The sequence below is a fragment of the Pseudonaja textilis genome, chromosome 13, assembly GCF_049901715.1.
Source record: "Pseudonaja textilis isolate UNSWEBS1 chromosome 13, rPseTex1.2, whole genome shotgun sequence".
NCBI lineage: Eukaryota > Metazoa > Chordata > Lepidosauria > Squamata > Elapidae > Pseudonaja > Pseudonaja textilis.
This window is the reverse complement of record NC_142002.1, coordinates 10004997-10030466: the sequence shown is the minus strand read 5'-3', so window position 1 is coordinate 10030466 and position 25470 is coordinate 10004997. Positions and strand designations below refer to the sequence as shown.

The 25470-nt window shown below is 41.2% G+C and overlaps 1 protein-coding gene across 2 annotated transcripts in view; it reads right to left on the bottom strand.

Annotated features, from left to right (window-relative positions):
* Positions 1 to 23367: 23367 nt before the first annotated feature.
* The window catches only part of LOC113442045 (apoptosis-enhancing nuclease-like), a 64117-nt gene continuing 62014 nt past the window's right edge, over positions 23368 to 25470 (bottom strand). For both annotated transcript variants that reach the window (XM_087941349.1, XM_026709354.2), the window contains exon 4: positions 23368 to 25035. In XM_087941349.1, the coding sequence (XP_087797475.1) occupies positions 24832 to 25035 (204 nt within the window). In that variant the 3' untranslated portion in view covers positions 23368 to 24831. The remainder of the gene's footprint in view (positions 25036 to 25470) is intronic.

The window sequence follows — 25470 nt, the reverse complement described above, 5'->3', positions numbered from 1 at the left end:
AGTGCAGCAAGTGCTTTAAAGTGATATAAGAATTCAGAACAAGAGTCTAAGCTAAAAAGAAAAAAGAAAAGCTGATAGAATAATCCTTAGACATTTACAAGATTCTGGTGAAGATGATAGAACTAGCAGATATGCTAAAATTAATTTGTTTGCTTAGAGAAAGCGCAATGACTACATGTATTAGTGACTGGAAACCACTTATATGGACTTTTTTTGCTAAAAAGGAATATGAATTGGTGATTTATGAGTGTAAAGATTATAAAGGATAGATTATGAAAAGAAGAAATTTATAATGTAACCTTAAATCAGAGAGGTTAAAAGATGAATGTTCTTAAAACTGCTGTTAACAAGATTAGTAGCCATCTGTACTCTTTTTTTCCTTTTTCTTTCTTCTCTATTTCTTTCAATTTCTTTCTTTTACTTCCTTATTGCTTTCCCTTATTCTTTTTTCTCTGTAGCTCAAGCTCTATATTTTTTTATTCTGTTGAAAACCTCTTTAATAATAAAATGTCTATGCGAGGAAAGAAAGTTACAAGATTCTATAGAGATTTCTGTAGGGATAATTTCTAATTCCTGCAGTGCGAGCTATAAATTTAAGTTGTTATAGTAAATGTAAGTAATTTATACAGTGTTTTTCTTTCTCATTTTTACATTAGGGATAGTTTATGTTCATGAGAAAGTGCATTTCAGGATATTTCCATGGCCTGCTCCTCCATTAGAAGCTAAATCTGTCTTTCCACATAGGGCATAGGCAGGTAGGACTCTAAAAGAGTTATTATATTCAGAACCTGGGAGGGCAGGATGTGAGTTTAGAATGTTTGCATAATTGTTTTTCTGTGACATGGCCAAGTATTTCTTTTAAAGGATCACTTTGGCGTTGCCCCATTTAACACCAATTTGGATGATAGCTAGTTCTCTGTAGCAACAGGTAAACTGTTTGCATTAGAAACAATCTCTTTTAGTAATTTTTCCTTTGCAAAACATGGAAATCTTGAGCAACACTCTGGATCATAAAATCCATTCCAACTAATGGAGGAGGAGGGGAGGAGGAAGGAAGAAGAGGAAGAGGAGAAGGAAGAAGAGGAGGAGGAGGAGGAGGAGGAGGAGGAGGAGGAGGAGGAGGAAGAAGAAGAAGAAGAAGAAGAAGAAGAAGAAGAAGAAGAAGAAGAAGAAGAAGAAGAAGAAGAAGAAGAAGAAGAAGAAGAAGAAGAAGAAGAAGAAGAAGAAGAGGAAGAATAATCCATTTGTTGCTGCCCATCTTTGATGGTCCCCACTCTGGGAGGCCCACAACACACTAGACAATTAAAAAGCTAAGTAAGAGAGAGTAAACCAAGAGAAGACAACCAAACCAGACTGGGACAAGAAAAAGAAGAAAGATGGTGAATCTGGGAAACCTCAAAAATTGCACCAACAATTAGCATAGAGCAAGATGGGCATCAACCACAGAGAAATTGCAGAGAAGAGCAAAAAAGATGATTAGGGGTCTGGAAGCTAAAACATATGAAGAACAGTGGCAAGAACTGGATATGTTTCGTCTAGTGAAAAGAAGGACTAGGAGAGACATGATAGTGATGTTCCAATATTTGAGGGTCTGCCACAAGGAAGAGGGCAGGCAATATATTTTCCAAAACACTTGAAGGCAGGACAAGAAGCAACAAATGGCAACAAAACAAGGAGAGAAGCAAATTAGAACTAAGAATTTTACTTTTAGAATTTCCCTAAAAGTGAGAACAATTAATTGCTGGTGGAACAACTTTCCTTCAGAAGTTGTGGATGCTCCAACCCTGGATATTTTAAAGAAGAAACCAGAGAGCCATTTGTTTGAAATGGTGTAGGGACCTTGGAGGTCATCTAGTCCAACCCCCTGCTCGAGCAGTAGAGTCTATTCCAAATATTAGCCTCTGCCTAGGATCGAACTCACAGCCTCCTGATTGTGAGGCAAGACCTCCACTCTAGGTCACCAGAGCTGCCTTTGTTTGTCTCCTTCTTGAGTAGGGGGTTGGACTAGAAGATCTCCAAGGTTCCTTCCAACTCTGGTATTCTATAACCACCCTAACACAAAGTCTGGAGAACAACCAGGTTTTTATGGTCCTTGAGAATGCCAATGTGATAAAAGTCATCTGGATCTCAAGCTGCAGGGACCACATTCCAGAGAGCAGGCACCATGACATGGTTTCCTTTCTCTTTTGGTTGTTCTGTGTCAGGTTTATACCATCTTTCCCCCTCTTTTTCTGGAAAATGAACAATATTTCAAGAGGAGGACAGTCCTATATTCCAAATGGGTTTTCAATTTGGAGCAGTCTTAATAAAGAACATATTAAGCAGACTGTAAGCAGCCCAATAGTTCCACCCAGTGGCTTTTTTGGAAGAAAAAAAAAGAGAGGAGAATTTAACAGGTTAGCCAAGAACCAGCGCTGCATATAAATGGCCTTTGGACATTTTACAAGAAAATTGTGGACAGGGACATGAGCCGGAGGGTTGGCTTTTTTCTTTCATATTTCTTCAGAAAAAGGAAGAATTTTCCAAAGCCAGGACACTTCCTTAGTGGAAACAGCCACATCATGTTGCAAAACTCAAGGGGAGATGTTCCCTCCTGATAGCTTTCCATGGATTGAACGCAAGGTTGGGAAACCAAGAAGGTTTATTAGACAAACCACTGGAGAAATTATTGTATAAAGGAAGACAAGGCAGTATGTATAGGTGGTGCCTTGCCTATTGTGTTGGCATTATTTTAATTCTGCTTTTGTCTTGATTTATAGAGGCTTTATTCAGGGGTGGGCTGCTGGGGCTTCGGGAGAGCCCCTAGCTAAGATTCTGCACAGTTAGGAGAACCCCCCAATCCCACTCCTGGCTGGCCATGCCCACCCTTCCCCTCCTGGGAATCCCCACGCAGCCCGTTTTGGATGCAGGTAAGTGCAGGGCGTGCACGGAACTTTAGGAAGGCTGGAAACAGGCCCATTTCTGGCTTCTAGAGAGCCTCTGGAGCTGAGGGAGGCTGCTTTCACCCTCCCAGAGGCTCAAGGAAAGCCTCTGGAGTCCAGGGAGGGCATAAACACCCCTACACCATGGTGCCAGAGGTTGACTAGCCAATGGCCACCATGGCCACACCCATCCAGCAACTGGGCAGAGGACCCTTTGCTTACATTTTTGAAGCCCACACCTGGATTTATTATATTATTTTGAGTGTTCCAGGGTTCATAGCTAAGATGGGAGGAGGGGGTACATACATTTCATACAACAACAAAAAATCTTTTTTATTATATAAGAGACTTCCAGGGCATGAGGAGTTGTCACAGAGAAGAGGGGATTGTCTTGTTCTCTATAGTACCAGAGGGCAAGGCCAAAAGTAACAGGTGGAGGATCTTTAAAAAGAGATTGAAGTTAGAAGTAAGAAGTTTTCTGACAATGAGAACAATTAATCAATGAAATAGCTTGCCTCCTGGAATTGTGGGTGCTCCATCACTGGAGGTTTTTAAAAAACAGACTGGAGAACCATTCATTCATTCAGAATAGTGCTGGAAGGGACCTTGGAGGTCTTCTAGTCCAGCCCCCTGCTCAAGCAAAAGACCCTATACCATTCCAGACAAGTGGCTGTCCAGTCTCTTCGTAAAAACCTCCAATGATGAAGCACCCACAACTTCTTGTGGCAAGCTGTTCCACTGGCTAACGGTCCTCACTGTTAGGAAGTTGCTCCTTTAATTCCAGGCTGCTTCTCTCCTTGATTCGTTTCCATCCCTTGCTTCTAGTCTTGCTCTCTCGTGTTCTAGGTTGTTGTAGATCGGTAAAATTTGTGTTTGTTTATGCATTTCCTCCAAACTAGATATGAAGATGGGGTGAAAAAGACCATTATGTATATCTTGATTAGTTTCCATCCAATTTGCCTGGGCTGGTTTCCATTGTTGCCTTGAGTTATTTGTAAAAATAATAAAGGCAGGATACAAATAAATTAGAATTTAAAATAAAATTAGTCTCCTGCTTTGAGAAAGGGGTTGGACTAGAAGATCCTTGAGGTCCCTTCCAGTCCTATGCTTTTATGTTCTAAAATAAAATTAAACTGTTGGCTACTTTACAACTAAGTAGGTACAAAACCATCATGCTTTGCCATGGGAATGTCAGCCAAATTCTACTCTTTAAAGACCTGTTTTAAAATTCCAAAAGTCATTTCTCTTCCATCAAATTCTAATGAAAAACAGTAGGGAGGAAATATGCCAGGAGAATTTTCCACATCGGGCAAGTTAAGTTTGAGTTGCAACATGACCACAACTACTCCTGCAACTCCAAATGACACCTTGTAACTCTGTTCAATTCAGTCTGATTTACTCAAATGTTGAAGTGTTTGTCACCTTAACAGACAGAGCTTTTTCCTCTTTCTCCTCTTTCTTTCTCTTGATGCACTTTATTCTGAAATACAGTCTGAAGAACACTTAAAAACGGAGTATGTGAATTAGAAATAAAATAAAAACTTCCCCCACGGTAACATTTACTCTTTAGAATGGTTTTTAAAGACAGAAGACTGGGGTTTTGGAAAAGAATGCCAAAGCTACATAAGAGTACTAGGAAAGAAATCAAGAGGACTTTATTGATGAGGCAAAATGGGTTTTATATTTCCCTCAGGTAATATTATCAAAACGAAAGTAATCATATATTCGCTTCCAAGAGTACATAAATGGAAAGGTACTGACTGGGGTTCAAAGTATTTGCAGGTGATTCTCAACTTACAACAGTCCATTTAGTGGCTGTTCAAAGTTACAGTTGCACTGAAAAAAGAGATTTATGACCATTTTTTGTACTTATGACCATTGCAGCAGCCCCCGGGGTCATGTGATCAAAATTCTGATGTTGGCAACTGGCTCATATTTATGACAGTTGCAGTGTCCCAGGGTTATGTGATTCCCCTTTTGTGACCTTCTGACAAGCAAACTCAACAGGGAAGCCAGATTCACTTAACAACCATGTTACTCATTTGCCAATGCAGTGATTTACTTAACAAATGGGACAAGCAAAGTATTCTGACCCAAACCCTTTCCCAATAAAACAAACACGAACCAAAGGGAACCGAAATCTTTTAATGATTCTTACGAATCCCTGGTTAAAAGGCTGCTGCAAACTAACTAACTTTGATAAGCACAAACCTTGCCAAAACTGTACAAGGCTGCCAAGAATCACAGATAAGAAATATTTCACAACACAAGAGTCTTCAAATACCAACTTAAGATATTGTAATGTCCATGAGTCTGAGTTTCAAAATGTCTTTGCTTCCTGCAAAGAATGTTCACTTCACAGCTGCCTTTTATCTGCTTGAAGGAGGGGCCATTACCTTGCAGCCTTATTCCTGAGTCGCCTGTGCTGCTGTAATTGTTCTTTCCTGTGAGCAATCCTGCACACATGCGCATTTGGCACAGGCTCCTTGGGAACCTCCTCATCGCTGCTGCCAGCCCCCACAATCTCTGAAGGTAGCAGTCTACTCCCTAATGGTCCTGGCCCCTCATCCGAGTCCTTGCTCTCCTCAGCTGTCCGCACCTGCTGCCGGCTAACCACAACACAAAGTGGTTAAATGAGGCAAACCTCACTTAACAAATGTCTCACTTAGCAACATAAAATTTGGGCTCAGTTGTGGTTGTTTAATTGAGTTGTGGTTGTTTAAACCTATATTGGGAGTCCATAACTCTCCCAAGTAAACTCTGAATAAAATTGGCATAAAAATAACATAGACTATAATCTCAAGAATTTTATCAAATAATGTATGGGAAAAGGTAACACAATCCTGCTAGCAAGATCATCTACAAAGAAAGGGATCAAAAACTGTAGATGGAGTGCCCACAACTTCAGGATGTAACGGGCATAAGAAAGGGTTAAGGCTTTGACTGCATGATCACAGTTGCCATTTTGGCATTTTGGACACCTCTACCCTCTTGTGGTTATGCCTGTGCCTGCTACTGAGATTTTGGCATTAATTAATAACAAAAATCCTCAGTTTTTTTTTTTACTTGCTAGGAGATAATAGGAAATCTGATTGAACCAGAAAGGGGGATTTCCTTCTCTTCTCTTCTCTTCTCTTCTCTTCTCTTCTCTTCTCTTCTCTTCTCTTCTCTTCTCTTCTCTTCTCTTCTCTTCTCTTCTCTCCTCTCCTCTCCTCTCCTCTCCTCTCCTCTCCTCTGAAAAAAGAAACCTTACCAATCTTAGTAATAAGAAATTGCCTTAATCAAAAAAGAGGAAGGAAGGAAGTGAGGGAGAAAAGAACAAAAGAACAAAAGAAAGAAGGAGGGAAGAAAGAAAGAAAAAGAAAGAAAGAACAAAAGAAAGAAAGAGGGAGGGAGGGAGGAAAAGGGAAAGAAAGAAAGAAAGAAAGAAAGAAAGAAAGAAAGAAAGAAAGAAAGAAAGAAAGAAAGAAAGAAAGAAAGAAAGGGGGAGGGAGGAACGAAGGAAGGAAGAAGGGAGGGGAGGGAAGACGAAAGAAAAAGGAAGAAGGGAGGGAAGATGGAAGGAGAAGGGGAGGGGAGAGGAGAAGAGGAGAGGAGAGGAGAGAAGAGAAGAGAAGAGAAGAGAAGAGAAGGAAATCCCCCTTCTCTTTCTTTCATAAATGCTCTGATTTTGTTACTACAGAATCGGGACCTTTCTTGGAGGATCCAGGCAGACTCATCATGCCTTGGGTGCTCATTAGTGAAATGTTGTTGCTAGGACGCAGGCTGGCCCTGCTCATTGGTTCCCAGGATATGTTTTGAAACCAACCAAATGCCAGACGGTCTTGCTGGCTTTTACGCACACAGCAACAAGATAGTGGTTCATTTTGAGCTTATAAGGTGTTGATGATGACTCTCCCCGCTTTCCCTTCCTCTGATTCCCCTTCTTTTATTTCTATTTTTAACTGGATAAACTAATTTGGTTGGCACACGGCCACATGTACAGGCGCATGTGAAGGAGGCTTGTTTGTGCATTCAGGCTGCTGACATAGGGAGGAGGGAAGTGGTTCTACATTCCTAGGAAGGTGACAAGTTTGGGAGGGGAGGGTTTGGAAAATGTAGGAAGAATGGTCCGTTTGGATGGTTCCCACAAAGTGACTCTTGGAGCTGATATGCTGAGCAAGCGGAGACCCCCACTTCTAAAAGGAAGTGGCTACATTATTTATTTATTTTCTTTTAATTATTTGATTTGTCAATCGCTTACAAGACAGTAGGCATAAGTATAAACAGGAGTAAGAATACAGGAAATAGGTACGAATAAATGGGGACAATAGGACAGGGACGGTAAGCACGATGGTGCACTTACGCAGGCCCTTATAGACCTCTTAGGAAGGGGGTGAGGTCAACTACATTGAGGGTCATGGCTAGCAGTTCCAGGAGCCTGAAGAGTTTTTGACATTGGGCTACATACCCGACCCTCTTTATGAATGAAGCCTCAAAGCAAAAGAAGGGAACTTGGAGGCAACAACAATCTCCTCTGTACTGAGAAACATCTGCTACAGGTGAGCATGTGCTCACTCAAGCTTAATGGGTTTTTTCCGCCCTCCAAATAATTTCTCTGCAAAGTAGGTGGGTGATCTTATGCTTCAAAAATTTTAGCAACCAGTTCGCTGCCCAGTTGCTGGATGGGCGTGGCCATGGCGGGAATGGCCTAGTCAGTCTCCTGCACCACAGCGGGGGAGAGCATTTTTGCCCTCCCTGAGCTCCAGAGGCTTTTCTTGAGCCTCCGGGAAGGCGAAAACACCTCCCTGGGCTCTGGATGCCCTCTGGGAGGCCCTTTTTTTGCCCTCCCGAAGCCTCCACATGGTCCCTGGGATCCAAAACAGGCCTGGTGGAGACTCCTGAGAGGGGAGGGACAGGGTGAGTGGGGCCAGCCAGGGGTGGGCCATAAAATTAGCTGCCAGTTAGCTACGGGTTTGCCCGAATCGGGGAGAACTGGTAGCAGCCCATCCCTGAATAGAAGCCAGGAGGCTTTTGAGTGATGTGCCTGTATTTTTTCTACAGCTGGTAAGATATCTTAAATTCAGTGTTTCTTCCCTTTCAGTTACGCATCGTATTTCCCTTTAGGCAAATATCTGCCACCATTTTCAACCCATCAGAAAAATAATCAGCAAAAGTGAAGTCTGCTGGGCACCTCCATACCTGGGCTTGATTAGAATCATAACGGTGGAAGCAATTGGCTGCTTTTGAATTTAGGACAACAGCTTGATGGGTAAGGGGATATTTATTAAAATGGCTTGGAACGAGTGGCTCACAAGTTTTACTCAATAAGTCAGGCTGCAAAACGATAATCAAACTGCCAAAAAGAGTGAGAAGGAAAAGAGCATAATAACACTCCAGAATTAAACCTTACTTTAGGTAAATTGGAGTATTTTCATTTTATACATAATTTTCAGTACATCTGTTTCTTTTTTTAAAAAAATCTTTTTAATAGCAATAACACTTAGACATATATTCACAGTGCTTTACAGTTCTCTCTAAGTGGTTTACAGAGTCAGCCTCTTTCCCCCAACAATCTGGGTCCTCATTTTATCCACCTCAGAAGGACAAAGGGCTGAGTCAACCTTGAGCCTGGTGAGAATTGAACAAAAGTAGCCAATTGTATTTATTTATTTATTTTATTTATTTTACTTGTCAATCACTTGCAAGATAATAGGTATAAGTATAAACATGAGTAAGAATACAGGAAATAGATATGAATAAATGGGGACAATAGGACAGGGACGGTAGGCACAACTGTGCACTTATGCACGCCCCTTGCAGACCTTTTAGGAATGGGGTGAGGTACTCTAACCACTATGTACTGTGTACTGTGTACAGTGTTAGAGTACTCTTAACACTGTGGTTAAAGTATTCTAACCACTGCGCCACCATGGCTCATAATTGTGTCCCGCTTCCCTCTTGATGGAGCTCTGACTTGAAACTCGTTATACATAAAGTTCGAACTGTGTGGGGTGATGGCTCCATGGTTAAAAATGCTCAGCTTGTCAATTTGGAAGCTGACAACCTGGGTTAAAGACTCAAGCACCATGCAACGGGGGTGGGTGGGATGAGCTTCCATTACCTGTCATAGTTCGTGCCCACCTAGCAGTTCAAAAGCATGTAAATCTGAATAGATAAATAGGTACCATTTCAGTGGAAAGGTAACGGCGTTCCATCTGCTTTGGTGTACTGTCATGCTGGCCACCTGACCATAGAAATATCTTTGGACGATGCTGGCTCTCTCGGCTAAGAAATGGAGATAAGCACTGCCCTCATGACTAGACAGGGTAAACCTTTTCCTTTAAACTTCCCTTTTTAAGACCCTGTAATCCCTTAATTTGGGGTAGAGTCATTGGATTGGATTTATTGGGCAGATACCAGAGGTGGTATTCATCAGGTTCTGACCAGTTCTGGAGAACTGGTGGCGGAAATTTTGAGTAGTTTGAAGAACTGGCAAATCCCACCTCTGACTGGCCATCTCTTCTCCGCCTCCCAAGTCCCAGCTGATCGGCTGGGTCTTTTTTGGTTGCTCTTCACAAGAGAATGGAGCTGGACAGCAGATTAGTGGGGTGGGGAGGGAATAAGGATTTTGCAGTAACCTTCCCCCAGTAGTGGGGAAGGAATGGGGATTTTGCAGTATCCTTCCCCTGCCATGTCCACCAAGCCACGCCCATAGAACTGAGAGTAAAAAAAAATTGAATCCAACTCCTGCCAGATACCCTTCCATGCCCCACGTGGAGGTCAGGAAGTGCATCTTACCTTTGCCTTTATACCTTAAGTAAAATTATTCTAAAGTCAAAAATTAACTCTTGGTTAATATTTAAAAGTCTGAAATGGTTTTTCAGCTTCCCAGACTATCCTGAAGCACTGAAATGTCCTGTTGGTTTCCAATTTAAATCCTATCAAGTCTGATTCTACTTAGCTCTTTTGACATCAAGCAAAGTTAGTCACTTGCTGCGGTTATAGTGGAGTTCCTGTAAATGGAAGGAAGAACATTATTTTGTTGGTGTTGATTAGAAATGTATGCTAGCAAACAACCCCTCCACCATAACTGGGTTTGGTTGGTTTTTTTCCCCCTGATCCAATTACATTTCATGGAGCGATTCTAAGTCCAAGGAATCAGCCTCAAGGTTGCAATCCATTTTGTGAGCCTTGCCTCTTACTGGAAATTGCTGCTACGAGATAAGAGCTGAAGTTTGGATTCAGAATGGAGGTAGGTGGATTATCAGGTTACTGCTAAACAGAAAAGCAATTCAGAGGAGGCCAGCCTTCTTTTATTGCTTGTGGGGGTAGGGAGGCATGGAGGGATGTCACTTCCATGACATCATCTTCACTTATCAGCTCCAGCAGCTGTGATAATATATCTCAATGAAAAAAGCTATCCTTCTCCCTTTGTTCCAATTCATTATGAGTAAGGTAGTCACTTTGCCCATGCAAAACCAAAGAGTATCAATATTTGCATAAAATCAAGGCACAAACATGCAAATTACTCTCCCGGACTTGATGTAAGTGATGTCCTAGGTCGGATTAGAACTGGAGAACGTTGCAGAGAGTTGAGATGATGTAGTATTTCAGTTGGCCAACACTTGGCTGGGTCTGGAGGCTAAAACACATGAAGAACAGTTGCAGGAATTAGGTATGACTAGTCTAGTGAAAAGAAGGACTTGTGTTGACATGATAGCAGTGTTCCAATATTTGAGGGACTACTACAAAGAAGAGAGGGTCAACCTATTTTCCAAAGTACCAGGAGTCTTTTGAATGAAGACATTTGCATCCACTAAAATATACATCTCTGCAGCTGCTAAAGATACCAGAGTCTTAACAAGATTGACCCAAAGTACTGATGACTGTGAACTTTTGTGGGGGTGAAGATTACTCAGGGGATAGGATCCTACCGGTTCGGAACGGTTCTATAGAACCAGTAGCTCCGAAGAGCAGCTGACACCAAACTGGTTCACTGGGATGAGGTTTTGGTCTGTTGTTTGGCCCACTTGCCCACCCGGGCTCTAGGCTGTCCTTTAGTGGCTGCATTTTCCTCTGTGTGGCACTGCTGAGTGCCGCTTGTCAGCTGGAGAAGGTAAATGCTTGCCAGAACTGGTAGTGGGTGTGGCTTTCCTCCGCCTGCTTCCTGGCGACGGCAGGGTCTGGACTCAGAGCCCTGGGCCTCTCATGGTAGATAAATAAACACACGGCACACAGTGTTTACTTGGGATGAAAGACCCTTTAATAATGGTGGGGTACTCCTTTTATAGGCTACATGCATACGTCATAGCAGGGCAAGAACTTTCTACATAATTATGCTAATGCACACCTATGCCATAGCTGATATCTTATGCTCCTACTTCTCAGCTCCTCCCTAGGTACTTTTATCTCCATAACTTTCGTTTCTCCCATATTACTCTCATTTCTCCGTTTCTCTGGCTAGTACCTTTTCCACACGGCACCTTATCACATGGCTACATTCCATTGTCCATCCATCACTCTTACAAGGTTGCCACGTTTACCGTACCAGTCTGTAACAGTACATTTACAACAGTGGGCATGCATGCGCAGCGCGCATTTGACATGCATGCATGCGCTCCCCAAACCGGTTGTTATGCTGGTTGGATCCCACCCCTGAGATTACTTAATATTTACAGATAACTTGGCAGAGTGGATTATTACTCTACATTAGGAGTAAGTAACTATGGCCCTTTTACAACAGTTTCTTACTAATTTATATCATGTAGTTGGTTCAAATGTAAATCAATTCTGGGAGTTGAAGCTCACAGGCTGTAAAGGTGCTATCCCTGCCCTACATTGTCACTCAACAATCTTTGCTCCTGTTCCTTCTATTTTTCAATGGTGCCCAACCATGTCAAGTGATCTTGCAAAATTAAGAAGAATGGGGATTGGAGTCAGTTTATGATTAAAAGAAGAAAGGAACAGTCACCCACCAATAAGCAAAGATTACATTCCAATCCATTTGCTCTGATTCACTTTGCCCTAGGTCACGGTGACTGTCTTCTCACAGAAGGAAGGTCACTAGAGTGGAAGTGGAATCTGATTTTAATATTGATGGTGGGGAACAAAATCTTAACCGGCAGCAGTTTAAAACGTTCAGGGTGAGCCACAAGATATTCACACCTTTGCTTTCCAATGACCTTACCTGCTCTGAATCCATCAACATCTTCTGCTTAGCAGCTGCCACAGTTTGCCTAAAGACAGAGCTGCCCCTGATCACTTTCTTAAATCAAGTTCCAGAGAGAAACATTGGAAGAAGGAAATGCTGAGTTAAAACAAGGAGTGAAACTAAAAGTAAGCTCCAAATAATTAAACAATTTCTTCAATGTGGTCTTCTCTACATCCACAGGATGGACACTTCTGAACATATATTTTGGCCGGCATGTTCTCTAGGAATCTTGGGAATTATCCTCCAAGCCCACTTACACAATATAATTTAGCAGAAACTCTTACAGTAGTACCTAAAGGAAATACATTTTGCAGATGTCTTGTGTCAAAGGAAAATGTTATATTCCAATTGTTTCCTTTTCAACAGCTGCTACTCAGAAGTTGATTTAATAGCAGTGCCCTCCCCCCCAGCAATGAGTTCTAATGATGAATGAAATGTTCAATTTAATTTGGTCGCCAAGCTGGATGTTTGCTCTTAAAGAATATTCTTTCAGATATACTTTCAAAGAACCTTGAGGCAAGTCAAGCTATAGAGTTTGAAGAGATCTCTCCAAATAATAAGTGATAATCTCAGATTTTTAATTTCATTTCCAAGGCCTTTTCCCACACAAAATTCTGACTGGAAAGTGGGTAGCTTCAAGGTTGAAAGAACTGGTTGGTTCCCTTCAATAATTCAGATGGGCTTCTTTGAAAGTAAAAGTAAAATTTCACCAAACATTCACTAATTGTGCCAACTTAGGAAATTGCCTTAAACCAAGTCACCCTTTCCGTCAGGTTTAAGATTGACTACATCAATCTTTTGGGTGGTGATGGCTATATTTCAGACATCGTATGACTGCAGTTACAAAATGATTGCCGCAGTGGGCATACTCATTTATAAAATGTTTCTCTTGTTGGGGCATGGTCAGCCACAGAAAACCCATTTGGATGTTGAAGCTAAAACAAGGTCAAATCTCTAACTGCATACACCTTCCTTTTAAATTAAATGATAGCATTATTAAAAGAATATGTAAAAACATTCTAAGATACATAGGATAAAGAGGTCAATGAATACTCTGGTATTAATACAAGGCACCAAATTTGGAATTTTAAGTCTATGACAAGCTTCCTTAGGGCAACCTGGATTTTTTCCCCAAAAAAGTCCTGACAGAAAATTCTTTGTTACTATGCAATGATTATGATTACATAGTATTATCCAAAGTTTTGCAACCTAGATCCTGTTACTCTAGCTTCCCCAGGCTGGATGCTTTTAGATGGTCTTCAAAATTCCATGTCTACATGACCAGAGTCCCGTCCCCCCCCCAAAATTATTTTTTTGCTTATCGCTATCAAAAAAGAACATGAAAGGGCAATCAAATTATTTTGGTCAGTCTCCCACAATTCACCATCAGTGAGGCTCTAATTCTCCAGACACTAAGACGAACACTGTTAGGAGTTTGAAAGCATGCAAATGTGAGTAGATAAATAGGTACCACTTTGGTGGGAAAGTACCAGTATTCCATGTGATTTGGTGTATAGTCATACAGGCCACATGACCACAGAAGGATCTTTTGATAATGCTGACTCCCTCGGGTAGGAAATAGAGATGACCACTGCCACCCGGAATCGGACTCATCTTGACAGGCGAAACCTCCCCTTTACTTTTTAATCCTGAAGCAGCAGTCATAACATTGATGAGGACACAGAGACGTGGACATTAACAGCGGTTTAATATACAACAGTTATATTTAGACAATACATATGGCAGGCAAAATTCATTTACAAGCAAGCTTTCTTCTTCTTAATACACAGAGAACTTCTGCACTGAATACTGGTCACAAGAAAAGAAAACCACACCCTCTAATGGCTGCCTTTTATAGACACACCTCTTAAGGGGAAATTTACTCTCCAGCCTTAAAGGGAAATAACCATACTCTGCTGAATCACTCTTGTTACATTAGCCTATTACATCAGCTTCATAGCTTCTTGCAGCTACTCACTGCTGGTCAGTTCTTAAATCCTAATACCTTAATGGCAGGGTCAGATTCTACTGGTTCTGTCCGGCTCTGTAGAACTGGTAGCTCTGAAGAGCAGCAGATATAGAACAGGTTCTATGTCTGCTGCTGTTTTGGCCCACCCTCCTGCCCGGGCTCTTATCTGACCTTTATTTCCTGCTTTTTCAACTTCAGCTGCTTTGCGTGGCACAGCTGTGGTTGAAAAAGCAGGAAAAAAGTGCTTTTTCAAATGCTGTGCACCTATGTGCAGCACTGCTCAGCTGTCCTGGTTGCAAGCTGATGAAGTTTCACACGCGCACGCAGAACGTAAATCACTGAACCAGTAGTTACACCGGTCAGATCTCATCCCTGCTTAACAGAGTATATTGCCGTATTTGTAACCAATCCTACCTGCAATCCTACACCTATTTCTAAGTTTCAGAAAAGGATATTCTTACTAAGAGGAGAAAACTGTCAGACAGGTTTCATTATAGTAGCTTGGGGAAATAGGGAAAGCTTTTTATATTTCTACTTATCAAATCTATTTTGTGCTTAGAAAAAATATCTCAATCTGCACCCAAGACAACCTTAGGGCTAATAGGAGCTCTGATCTCAAATTTGAGCACTTCTGAGCCATTGTGACATCCTGTCTCTAAGGATGCTATTTTGAAATGTTCAGAAAGCTTTGTATAAGTTCTCCTCATGCTATCCTTAAAAACATTTATAGTAGGCTGGTAATCTGATTCACTTGGGGTGCCAGTTACCAAAGCCTAACATGGAGCTTTAAAAGGGAAATTAGAATGATTTCTAATTTTGTACTTGGGGGTTGCACAGGAACCCTGTGGATTGTACAAACACCAGGGATTGAGATCCTCCTTCTTGTCTCTTTGATGACCTCTTATTGATGGGCATGATGTAGCATAATGAGCAAAAATCTTCAGTACCATGGACAGGTCCTAGTTGACTCCAGGAGCCCCTGCGAAAGATGGAATATACCCAGGGGTCTTCAAACTTGACAGCTTTAAGACTTGTGGACTTCAACTCCCAGAATTCCTCCTCCAATCATATTAGCTCAGGAATTCTGGGAGTTGAAGTCCACAAGTCTTAAACTTGCCAAGTTTGAAGATCGCTGGTATATTCTATCTTTATACTGTATTTCCATCTATATACTGTAGCATGGTCTCTTCATGATGTTTGCTCAGCGTAATGTAAATCCCTTTAAGGAAAATATGTTGACCTACTCTTGGAAGTATATCCTGGGCTTCAAACCTTGGAGGCATGAAAAAATACTCAGTTCCAGCCTCTTTTCTTTATGCAGGTTGCCTAATTCTTTGATTTTCTGAGTTGAGTATACTCAGATGGTTGAATCACTTTTAATTCTGCTTTGGAGGAACACTAACTCATTTAAGGAAATTACTGAAATTATCAAGGATGGGTGCTGTACAATGAGAATTCTTTTCATTCTTACAAAAATTACCAGGAGACTCATTCACATGTTCAGTGAATGTGCTAATTAGAATCTGCATTCATAGCCCTGCCATGGTTATTTTTATCTTTGATTTTATTAAATTAATCCAGTTTTGTGGGTGGGAATTGATCGCCTGAATCCTGAACTAATCCTAGATCCAGGGTTTCCCTGAGATATGTAAGGTGATGACTGGATTAATGGGTTTATAATATAATGAATCATGAACCAAACAAAAGGACTGGGTTCATACAGAAAGCCGAACTCCAAACAAACAAACAAACCCATTTTAAAACTAATCAAACTTCACACGCTGCTCAATTACGAATTACATATTCTTTGACTAGATTATTTCTTTACCCATAAAATAGGCTTTGGCAGCAAGTTCTCCCAATAGCCCCAAAGCCCCACCACTGTAATTATTTTGGATTCCCATCTTTGGTTAGGCAATTCACACTTAAACCACCTCCTCAAAACCTGATACTGTGGCATTACTATAGCGAATGCGCTTCGACAATAACATACTTATTAAAATGTGAGTTTGCAAACTTAGGGGAAAACATAGTAAAAACCAGCAGAGTTTTCCATCTGCTTAGCTCAACCTTTAAAAGAGAGAGAGGAAAAAAGAGGCCAACTCGCTATGGTTCTATATAAAAAAAAATACGAGTTGTTAGAAAATAACACCAGGAGTGTGTGTGTGAGAGAGAGAGACATAATGAAAGAATCAGTTAGTTGACATACCAATTTTATTTGTATAGACACAGCAGATGGCACACCAGTCTCAGTCAGGGTCTTACAAGACAATTTGGGTGGTTCTTTAAGTTGTTGAGGAGCAGATTTTCTCCTGGAAGAACTCCAGGGTTGAGAGGTTTTTTGCATATCATTGGGTAGGAAAGCTGGAGGTGATGGAGAAGATCAGGATACTTCCTTCCGAGTTAGACTTATTATTTATTTACTTACATTTCACATTTCTCCCTCAAAGAAGGACTTCAGGTGGTGTACAGTAAGATATGAGAATATAAAAATATTTACAGATAGAGCTTCACCTACAACAGTTCATTTAATGACCATTGAAAGCAGAGGTGGTATTCAGCAGGTTCTGACCCATTCTGGAGAACCGGTAGCGGAAATTTTGAGTAGTTTGGAGAACTGGCAAATATCACCTCTGACTGGCCCTGCTAAGCCCATCTCTTCTCTGACTCTCATTGAGTCCCAGCTGATTGGCTGGGTCTTCTTTGGTTGCCCTGCACAGGAGAACAGAGCTGGAAAGCAGGTTAGTGGGGTGGGGAGGGAGTGGGGCTTTTGCAGTATCCTTCCCCTGCCACACCCACCAAGCCATGCCCACCAAGCCACACCCACCAAGCCACACCCACAGAACCAGTAGTAAAAAATTTTTGAATCCCACCACTGATTCAAAGTTGCCACGGCACTGAAAAGCATGGCTTATGACCGCTTTTCACAGTCACAGCCTTTCCAAGCATCCCCATGATCATGTGTTCAAAATGTTTGGCAACTGGGTTCATATTTATGACCATTGCTATGTTCCAGAATCATGTGACACCCCCTTTGGTGACCTTCTGACAGGCAAAGTCAACAAAGACGCCAGAATCACTTAACAGCAAATACTAATTTATCAGTGGCAGTGATTTGCTTTACAACTGAGGCAAGAAAGGTCATAAAATGGGGCACTTAATCAGTTAACCAATGTCTCACTTAACAAAAATAAATCTGGGGCTCGATTGTGGTCATAAGTCAAGGACTACTTGAATGAAAATTAAAATGGGAAAGTTACATTTTAGAATTTATATCTATCTATCTTTCTATCTATCTATCTATCTATCTATCTATCTATCTATCTATCTATCTATCTATCTATCTATCTATCTATATCTATCTATCTATCTATCTATCTATCTATCTATCTATCTATCTATCTATCTATCTAATCTCTCTTTCTCTCTCTCTCTAATATCAAGAGACAGAGACAGATGGAGACAGAGACAGAGATATATATCTCTGTCTCTGTCTCCGTCTCTGTCTCTCTGTCTCTCTGTCTCTCTGTCTCTCTCCATCTATCTATCTATAAATAAATATTTAGCGAGAAAAGCATCATTAAGCCCCATTAAAAATTAGTTGGCAAAAGTGAAGGGAGGGCTTTCATGGCACCAACCAACAGCATGATTGCATGTTCCTTGGGGATCCTCATGTTTTAAACCTTTTGGGGAAGGCCAGGAGAGTGTGGGATGGTTTCACCTCTGCGGGGAGGGGAGAATATTCCATAAGACAAGGGCAACGGCAGAGAAGGCTCTCTTCCTAGATCCTATCAGTCAAGATAGGATGGGGGTCTGCAACATACCTTCTCTGCCTGGCCAGCTGGAACAGACTAATATCCTTGCATGAAAAAAGGACATTTTCTTCCTGGCACACATAGACAGAGTGAAGTGGCCACTTCAAACTACAAATGCCAGATGGGCCTCCTGAATATTGCTTCTCTGCTTCCGCCATTTTCCTCTGTTGGAAGAGAGCGACATATTGTGCTCTGCCTGACTGCCAAGTGCCACCTAAGTCCCCTGCTGTCGTCATGTTGACAGACAATCAGAATGCTTTGAAGCAAGTATTAGATTCTGTAATGCAACAAGGACCTACAAATTAACATATCAAAGATACGAATAGCTGTATTTGACAGGAACAAATGATTGCAAGTTATACACAAATGAAGGAAAATTAGAGCAGAGGTGAATTTGGGTATTGTGGTGGAGCAGTGGTGAGAATGCAGTACTGCAGGCTAATTCTGCTGACTGCTGACTGCCAGCAGTTTGGCAATTCAATCCTGACCAGCTCAAGGTGGACTCAGCCTTCCATCCTTTCAAGGTCAGTAAAATAAGGACCAATTGTTGGGAGCAATATGCTGACTCTGTAAGCTGCTTAGAGTGGGCTATAAAGCACTGTGAATCAGTATATAAGTCAAATGGGGCAAAACTCCAGTTGTCTTCAGAAGTTGTGGGAGCTTCATCACTGAAGGCTTTCAAGAAGAGATTGGACTGCCATTTGTCAGAAATGGTGTAGGGTCTCCCGCTTGGGCAGGGGGTTGGACTAGATGAGCTATAAGGTCCCTTCCGACTCTGATTATGTTATCTGTTACCTGTTTACAAATGTCTCATTTAACAACAGAAAATCTAGGCTCAATTGAGGTCATAAGTTGGGGTTCACCTGAATTTCTTCCTCCCCTTATTTTCCCTAAAGCAACCTTGTGAGGTGAGTTGGGCCAAGAGAGCAACCAGCCCAAAAGTTTCTCAGCCAGTTTTCGTGCCTAAACTGGGACTAGAACTCCAACTCCTAGTTTGTAGGGCAGCACCTTAATGACCGGTACTATACTAAAGTGGCTTTCAAGATGGAGCTGATGGGATCTTCAACAATAGGTGAAGTTTAAAGTAATATATAAAGCAAGGAGAAAGAATAGAAACAAGAACGGTTTGCAAGGACTTGAAGGTAGTCCAGGGACCAAGGCAGAGTGAATGCTGTTGATATCTATTAGACATTTTTTTTTTTTTGCATTTTAAGCAAGGAAAACAAAATCTAATAGAAGCTAGAATGGTTTGCAAGGGCTGGATGTGGTGTTGGTGTACATTAGACTTGCTGCATTTTCTGATTCTGTATCATTCCTTGATTCCTTCTGGCTTACTTTTCTGCATTTTGCAGAATGGTGTTGTGAGAATATGCATCAGTACTAATTGGTGGCTTCATTTAGCAAACAGAGACTGAGACTTGGCTCAGTTATGCCACACGGCAGCCAGCCTTCCATGTGACAACAGTGCAACAATAGGAAAAGATGAGGTGGCCCAAACAAAGGAAACTTTTTCTTCATACCCTAAGAGAAAGCTGCAGCAGCTGGAATGAATAGGCCTCCCAACTTCAAATTTTCATGGCAAATCTTTCTCTAAAACTAGCAGGTATTTAGCGCTCCGGGTGGTGCAGTGGTTGGAATGCAGCATTGCAGGCTGACTCTGCCCAGTGCCAGGAGTTTGATCAAGGTTGTCTCGACTTCCATCCTTCTGAGGTCGATAAAAAGAAGACCCAGATTGATGGGGGGAATATGTTGAATCTGTAAACCACTTAGAGCTGTAAAACATTATGAAGCAGTATATAAGTTAAATGCTATTGCTATTCTGCACCAGCATTTGACATTCACGGATTCTCCCCCATTCCACCCACCCATCAGTTGCTGTCAGGATTCTGGTAGTTACCCTCTTTACATCATGAGTCTCTAGCCGGACTTTTAAAGCTTAAAGATTTATTAGTAGACATGCCAGTGCTGCCTGGGTGTAGCGGACTCTTGAGACACATCATTCATTGTCACCCTTGACCCTGCTTTTCCCCCACCCCCTGGGTGTATCATAATTCACATTCTCCAATGGGACACATCCACAGCCAAGTCATCAGTCATGCTCTCCAGTTAGAATTTTGCCTTGGCAGAAATTTTGGTCGCCTGGAAACTATCTATGAAAACATTTCTCGAATGCAGTTTCGGTTGCGGTTTTGCAAGCTGCTGCACTGCTCCTCCCTACTTTTCTGTTAGCAACTCTAAAAGACCAGATAAATATGAGTTGACAGTCAGTATACTGATAGCAATGAGGACTCAGCAGACAACCAGATGTAAAACATTATTTATTACTGGTATGTTCAAAGTCATCCTTTGACACAAAGCTGGTGGGGCAGTCAGTTTTTGTGTGTGCCTGATTCCTTGAGCCATTACCGGACCAGTTGGATACCATGCCATGCAATAACAGTGACAAAAATGCACTGGCTTCTTTGCAGCTTCGAGAATGCTCTGTATTGCACAAATCCATCTCATATTCAAAAGCTAACACAGCAGGACTCTCCACATTCGTTTCATAGACATCATTAACCTTCCCTTAAACAGATGAAAAAAACCCATGAAGATCAAAATCACCTTTCAAAATCACTACAGTATTCAAAATATATTGATTGCAACTTTGCAGCAATGACAGATACAGATCACTTCCATGTCCAGTCTTTGTAAGGTAAAGGTTCTCTCATATACATGCTGGTTGTTTCCAGCTCTAGGGGGTAGTGCTCACCTCTGTTACAAAGCCGAAGAGCCAGCACTGTCCGAAGACGTCTCCATGGTCATATGGCCAACATGACTAAATGCCGAAGGTGCATGGTACACTGTTCCCTTCCCACCAAAGTGGTCCCTATTTTTCTAATTTCGTTTTTACATGCTTTCGAATTGCTGGTTGGCAGAAGCTGGGACAAGTAATGGGAGCTCACTTGGTTACACGGAATTAGGGATTTGAACTGCCAAACTGCCGACCTTTCTGATTGACAAGCTCAGCATCTTAGCCGCTGAGCCGTGTCCCTTCAGTCTTTGTACTACTCCTTTAATTAAAGAGCTCAATAATGTCACACTATTCTGGATCTGAGCCCATTTTTTGACAATTCAGACATAGGATGTCTGGAATCAATGAATCGCATTTGTAATTCAAATTGCCTGAGTTCTGCAACGTTCAGATGAAGAGAAGCTGTTTATTGAAAACCCGTTTCATCTTTGTCCCAAAGATGTTTTTTCAAAAGGCAACTGGACTTTCTTCGTTTTTCCTTGAAGATGTTTTGCTTCTCATTCAGGAAGCTTCTTCAGTTCTGAAGAATGAAGGTGAATTCAGTCAGATCTGAAGAAGCTTCTGGGATGAGAAGCGAAATGTCTTCAAGGAAAAACAAAGAAAGTCCAGTTGCCATTTGACAAAGCATCTTTGGTACAACCTAGACCTGGATGACCGAGAATCTCCAGATCCCTATTTCATCCTTGCTTCTGGACTGTGTCTTCTCTGCACAGAATTTAAGTCAACTTCCCATTCACATTTTCCCAGGGATACTACCTTTTCAATTAATGTACAGGGATACTACCTTTTCAATTAATGACCCCTCATCCTGAATTAAGATAGTTGAAGGACAGGAAATTACTGGTCTTAAATTTTGGGGGCACTCCTTTGATTAGTGGGAGGGAGAACTTATGAAACTTAGTACCATTCTGTGTTGAGGCTGGTAATAATGAAGGTGAAATAGTTCAGCTTGGAACTGTACTTGAGATTTGAGAACAGAATCCCACAATGGTCTTGAGGTACCTCTTTATTATGACCAATATAGACTTGGCTGATGGTTAAATTCCTTAAATTGCTGCAGTTACTTATGAAAAATCTTAACATCTTGGTTCTCAGACAAAGCCCCAGAAAGTCAGAGGGGGAAAGAATGCATTTGTGAATTGTATAAAGCTTAAAAACAAAACTGGAAAGCTAGTGATTGAATGAGTCACATCTTTAGAATGAAGCTTCTTGGTGACGTTTCAACAAATCTCTATGTGGCTTGTCCCAATGAGCATTTTATTCTAAGGCAGGCTATCAATATTTGTAAAATAGTGCTAGAGAAAAGATGGAAAGGGGAAAAAACAACCAAAAAAATGAGCTGCTTGATATGACAGAGGAAACAGTTTTCTGCCATCTTGGTTGCTAACTTGCTGGAGATTTTTCTATTTCTTTTTTTCATTGTCAGGCTGAATGTCTTTATCTTTTGGTGCAAACACAAATGCCTTTATTTATTCATTAAGCAAAATTATATATGTATTATACATATGAATAAAATATGCAATGTTTAGTATTAGTAAAGTATTCTTCATGTCAGGAATTGAAAACCTGTAGATCTTCTGGTATTTTTGAACTATAGTTCTAGATATCTCACAAAGACCCCTGAGCCCCTCACTCCATGAATTAAGACCTGGCTTTAGTTTACACAAATTTAAGGAAAGGAAGTAAGCTTTTTTATGGACTCCATAAATTTCAGATTCCAGCTGGGAAAAGCTTATGGGTGAATGCTTCATGCATAAAAAGATACCAAAGAAGACATTCAACTCAACACATCAAGATGAAGCTTAAAAAAAATTTAAGGGCATTAAAGCTGTGTTAATCGTCATACCAATATTTGAAGAGTAGGGAAATTTGGGACAGAATGCAAATAAATATTCCCTGTGGAATACTTTGTAAAACAATGGTACTCTTTCAAGAAATTGTGTATCCTCCTCGTCCCACCCCAATGTACAAAGTGGCCAGTGGTTTAGCTCTGAGAGCTTCTGATGTGCAGTGTTATGTGGAAACAGTGACTGTAGTGCAATTTAATTTAAAAGCGTATGGTACATGGAAGAAACTTATTAGTCACCAATAGAGTTTCAAGTAGAGAAATCATACTAAGACAATCATACTCTCAAACTCCCAGTCCGTGAACCAGATACATCATGTGCTGGCCACGCCCACGCCATTTAGTGATGGGGGGGGAAAGTCCTTGATACGTCATGTGATGTCGCTGTGATGTTACTTTGATACCCCTGCACTAAGACAGCACACACATACAGAGCCCTCCAAGTAAACTATCAAGCCAAAAAGAGGGCTGTGAAAATATTTACAGACCCCTCAGATCCCAGACATGAATATGTTTCAACTCCTTAAAATGACGCTATAGAGCACTGCACACCAGAACTACTAGACACAAGGACAGTTTTTTCCTCAAATGCCATCACTGTTAAACAAATAATTCCCTCAACACTGTCAAACTATTTATTAAGTCTGCATTACTATTAATCCTCCCATCCTTCCTTTAACCCATCTCCTCCAACATGACTGTATGACTGTAACCTTGATTGTATCCTAACAATTTTTATTGACTGTTTCCTAGTATGATTTGATTGTTTATTAGTAACCTATGACTATCACTGTAGTACCTTATGATTCTTGACTCTTGATGAATGTACTTTTCTTTTATGTACACTGAAAGCATTTGCACCAAGACAAATTCTTTGTGTGTCCAATCACACTTGGCCAGTAAAGAATTCTATTCTATTCTGTTCTATTCTAATTCTATTCCATTCTCCATTCCATTCCATTCCACACTACTCCACTCCACTCTCTACTGCATATAAACTATCAACCTCAGAACTTTCATGCAATATCTGGCAAACAAGTCGGATGCTGGTGATTTCTAATTCTAAAGCATAGCCGGTTTCCCATTTCTGTTTGAGTAACAAAGAGAGCCTTGTCCCAATCAGATGATAGCACCAGAGACTTCTGGGGAAGCTGTTCCGTTTGAACACCAAGTCATGACCAACCGTCAAAGTGGTGAAGGGGACTCTGCTCTAGCTTTAGATTTCAGATGGAAGAACAGAATGATGGAACAAGAGAGACATATTTTCACATTTGATGCTTAACTCATACTTGTTTTTGGAGATGGCCAATTCCTTCTTCTGTTTAATATTCTGGACAGCCTAGTTTAGCTTTGAACATCTGTGGGGTTCCCCTCCACCCCTGTGTGTGTGTGTGTGTGTTTAGCATCATAATCCTTCAACTGGAATTTGCAACAACTCAAGCTGGGCGCATTTCTACTATTCCAAGCAGTACTTATTTGCTGCAGAAAGATATCAAATGTTTTGCCCTAAGTGGTCCCAAACTCCCTTTGGATATACTGATAAACAGGGAAACTCTCCAAATATGCAAATAAGCCAATCGCTAACACACTTAGAGATAAGAACCCTTTTTTGCAGCTATTATCCCTGCAGGAAGTGTCATTGAAGGTAACCAGGATCCATTGGTTCTGGTTACATTTCAGGATGTGAATGCATTCCTAGGTGGTTTAACGCAGAAGAAAATACTACGTAAATCAGCTGGAACATAACACACAGATGTACACAGAGAGAGAGAGACCTACACAGCTCCACAATGTTAAGATTGGATACACATCACCTTAGTTTTCACTCAGCATTATAATCAGATAAGGAAATCTAAAATTAGGCCTGGAGTAAAAGGAAATAAATTCAATTAGCTGGAAAAAAATCCCTCCCTCCTATCCCCTCCAGGTCTAGGCTGATTCAGCAACGTACTCATACGTCATTCATTCAGCAAGAAGAATGGAGAAGGATTCTAAAGCTTTCTTTAAAAAGGAAATGGCTTTTCTGGCTAGTCTGGGTTCTACACAGGTCATGTGGCCAACTTCTTCAGCTCAAACTTCAAAGGCTTAAAGGCCGGAGGTTCTTCAGGTGCAACTTTCCAAGGTTCAAAACTGAAAAAGCTAGTCTGGGCTTGAAGTTTTCTTTGGCATGTACCACTCTGAGGGAAAAGAATGTAAATAAATGCTGCTTTGTTGATGCTGGAAGGCACGAATCCCCGTTTTCTCTTTGGAATAGCAGCATCACTTCTTTACAAACTTCCTAAAACCCGAACCTTCATTTGCAGTCTATGTCAAGGTCCTTGGGCCAATATTGATCATCCATGTAGCAACTGTGATTGGTATCAACCTCCGGGGTGCCGTGGGAAGGGCCCATGGGGTGACTGGGTGTCAGGAGCTCCTCCCATGGAAACTCTACCAATCTGTAAAGCTCCATAGAAGCTTGAGCATCTTCCACAGATGAATGCCCGTGCTTGCCAACCTGGGGGGAGGAAAAACAAACAAACCATGAAATGTTACGAGTAAATCCTCCATTTAGAACCATCCGTTTACCGACCATTCGAAGTGAGAATGGCACTGGAAAAAAATAAGAGCAAAATTAGTCTTAACAATTCATCTGCCTGAACACATCACTGTTGGGTGATAAGAGGTGATTTTATGTCTGTCTGCCTGTCTATCTATCTAGTTCTATCTATCTGTCTGTCTGTCTGTCTAGTTCTATCTCTCTAGCTAGATCTACCTACTTACCTACCTATCCATCGATCTCTATATATGTCATATCTCCCTCCCTCCCTCCATCTATTTATCTACACATCATGTCTGTCTATCTGTCTCTCTCTCTATCTATCTACACTCACAAATTTGCTAAACCCCTGAAAAGTGATTGGACAATCATGGCATGTAATTAGGTTGATTA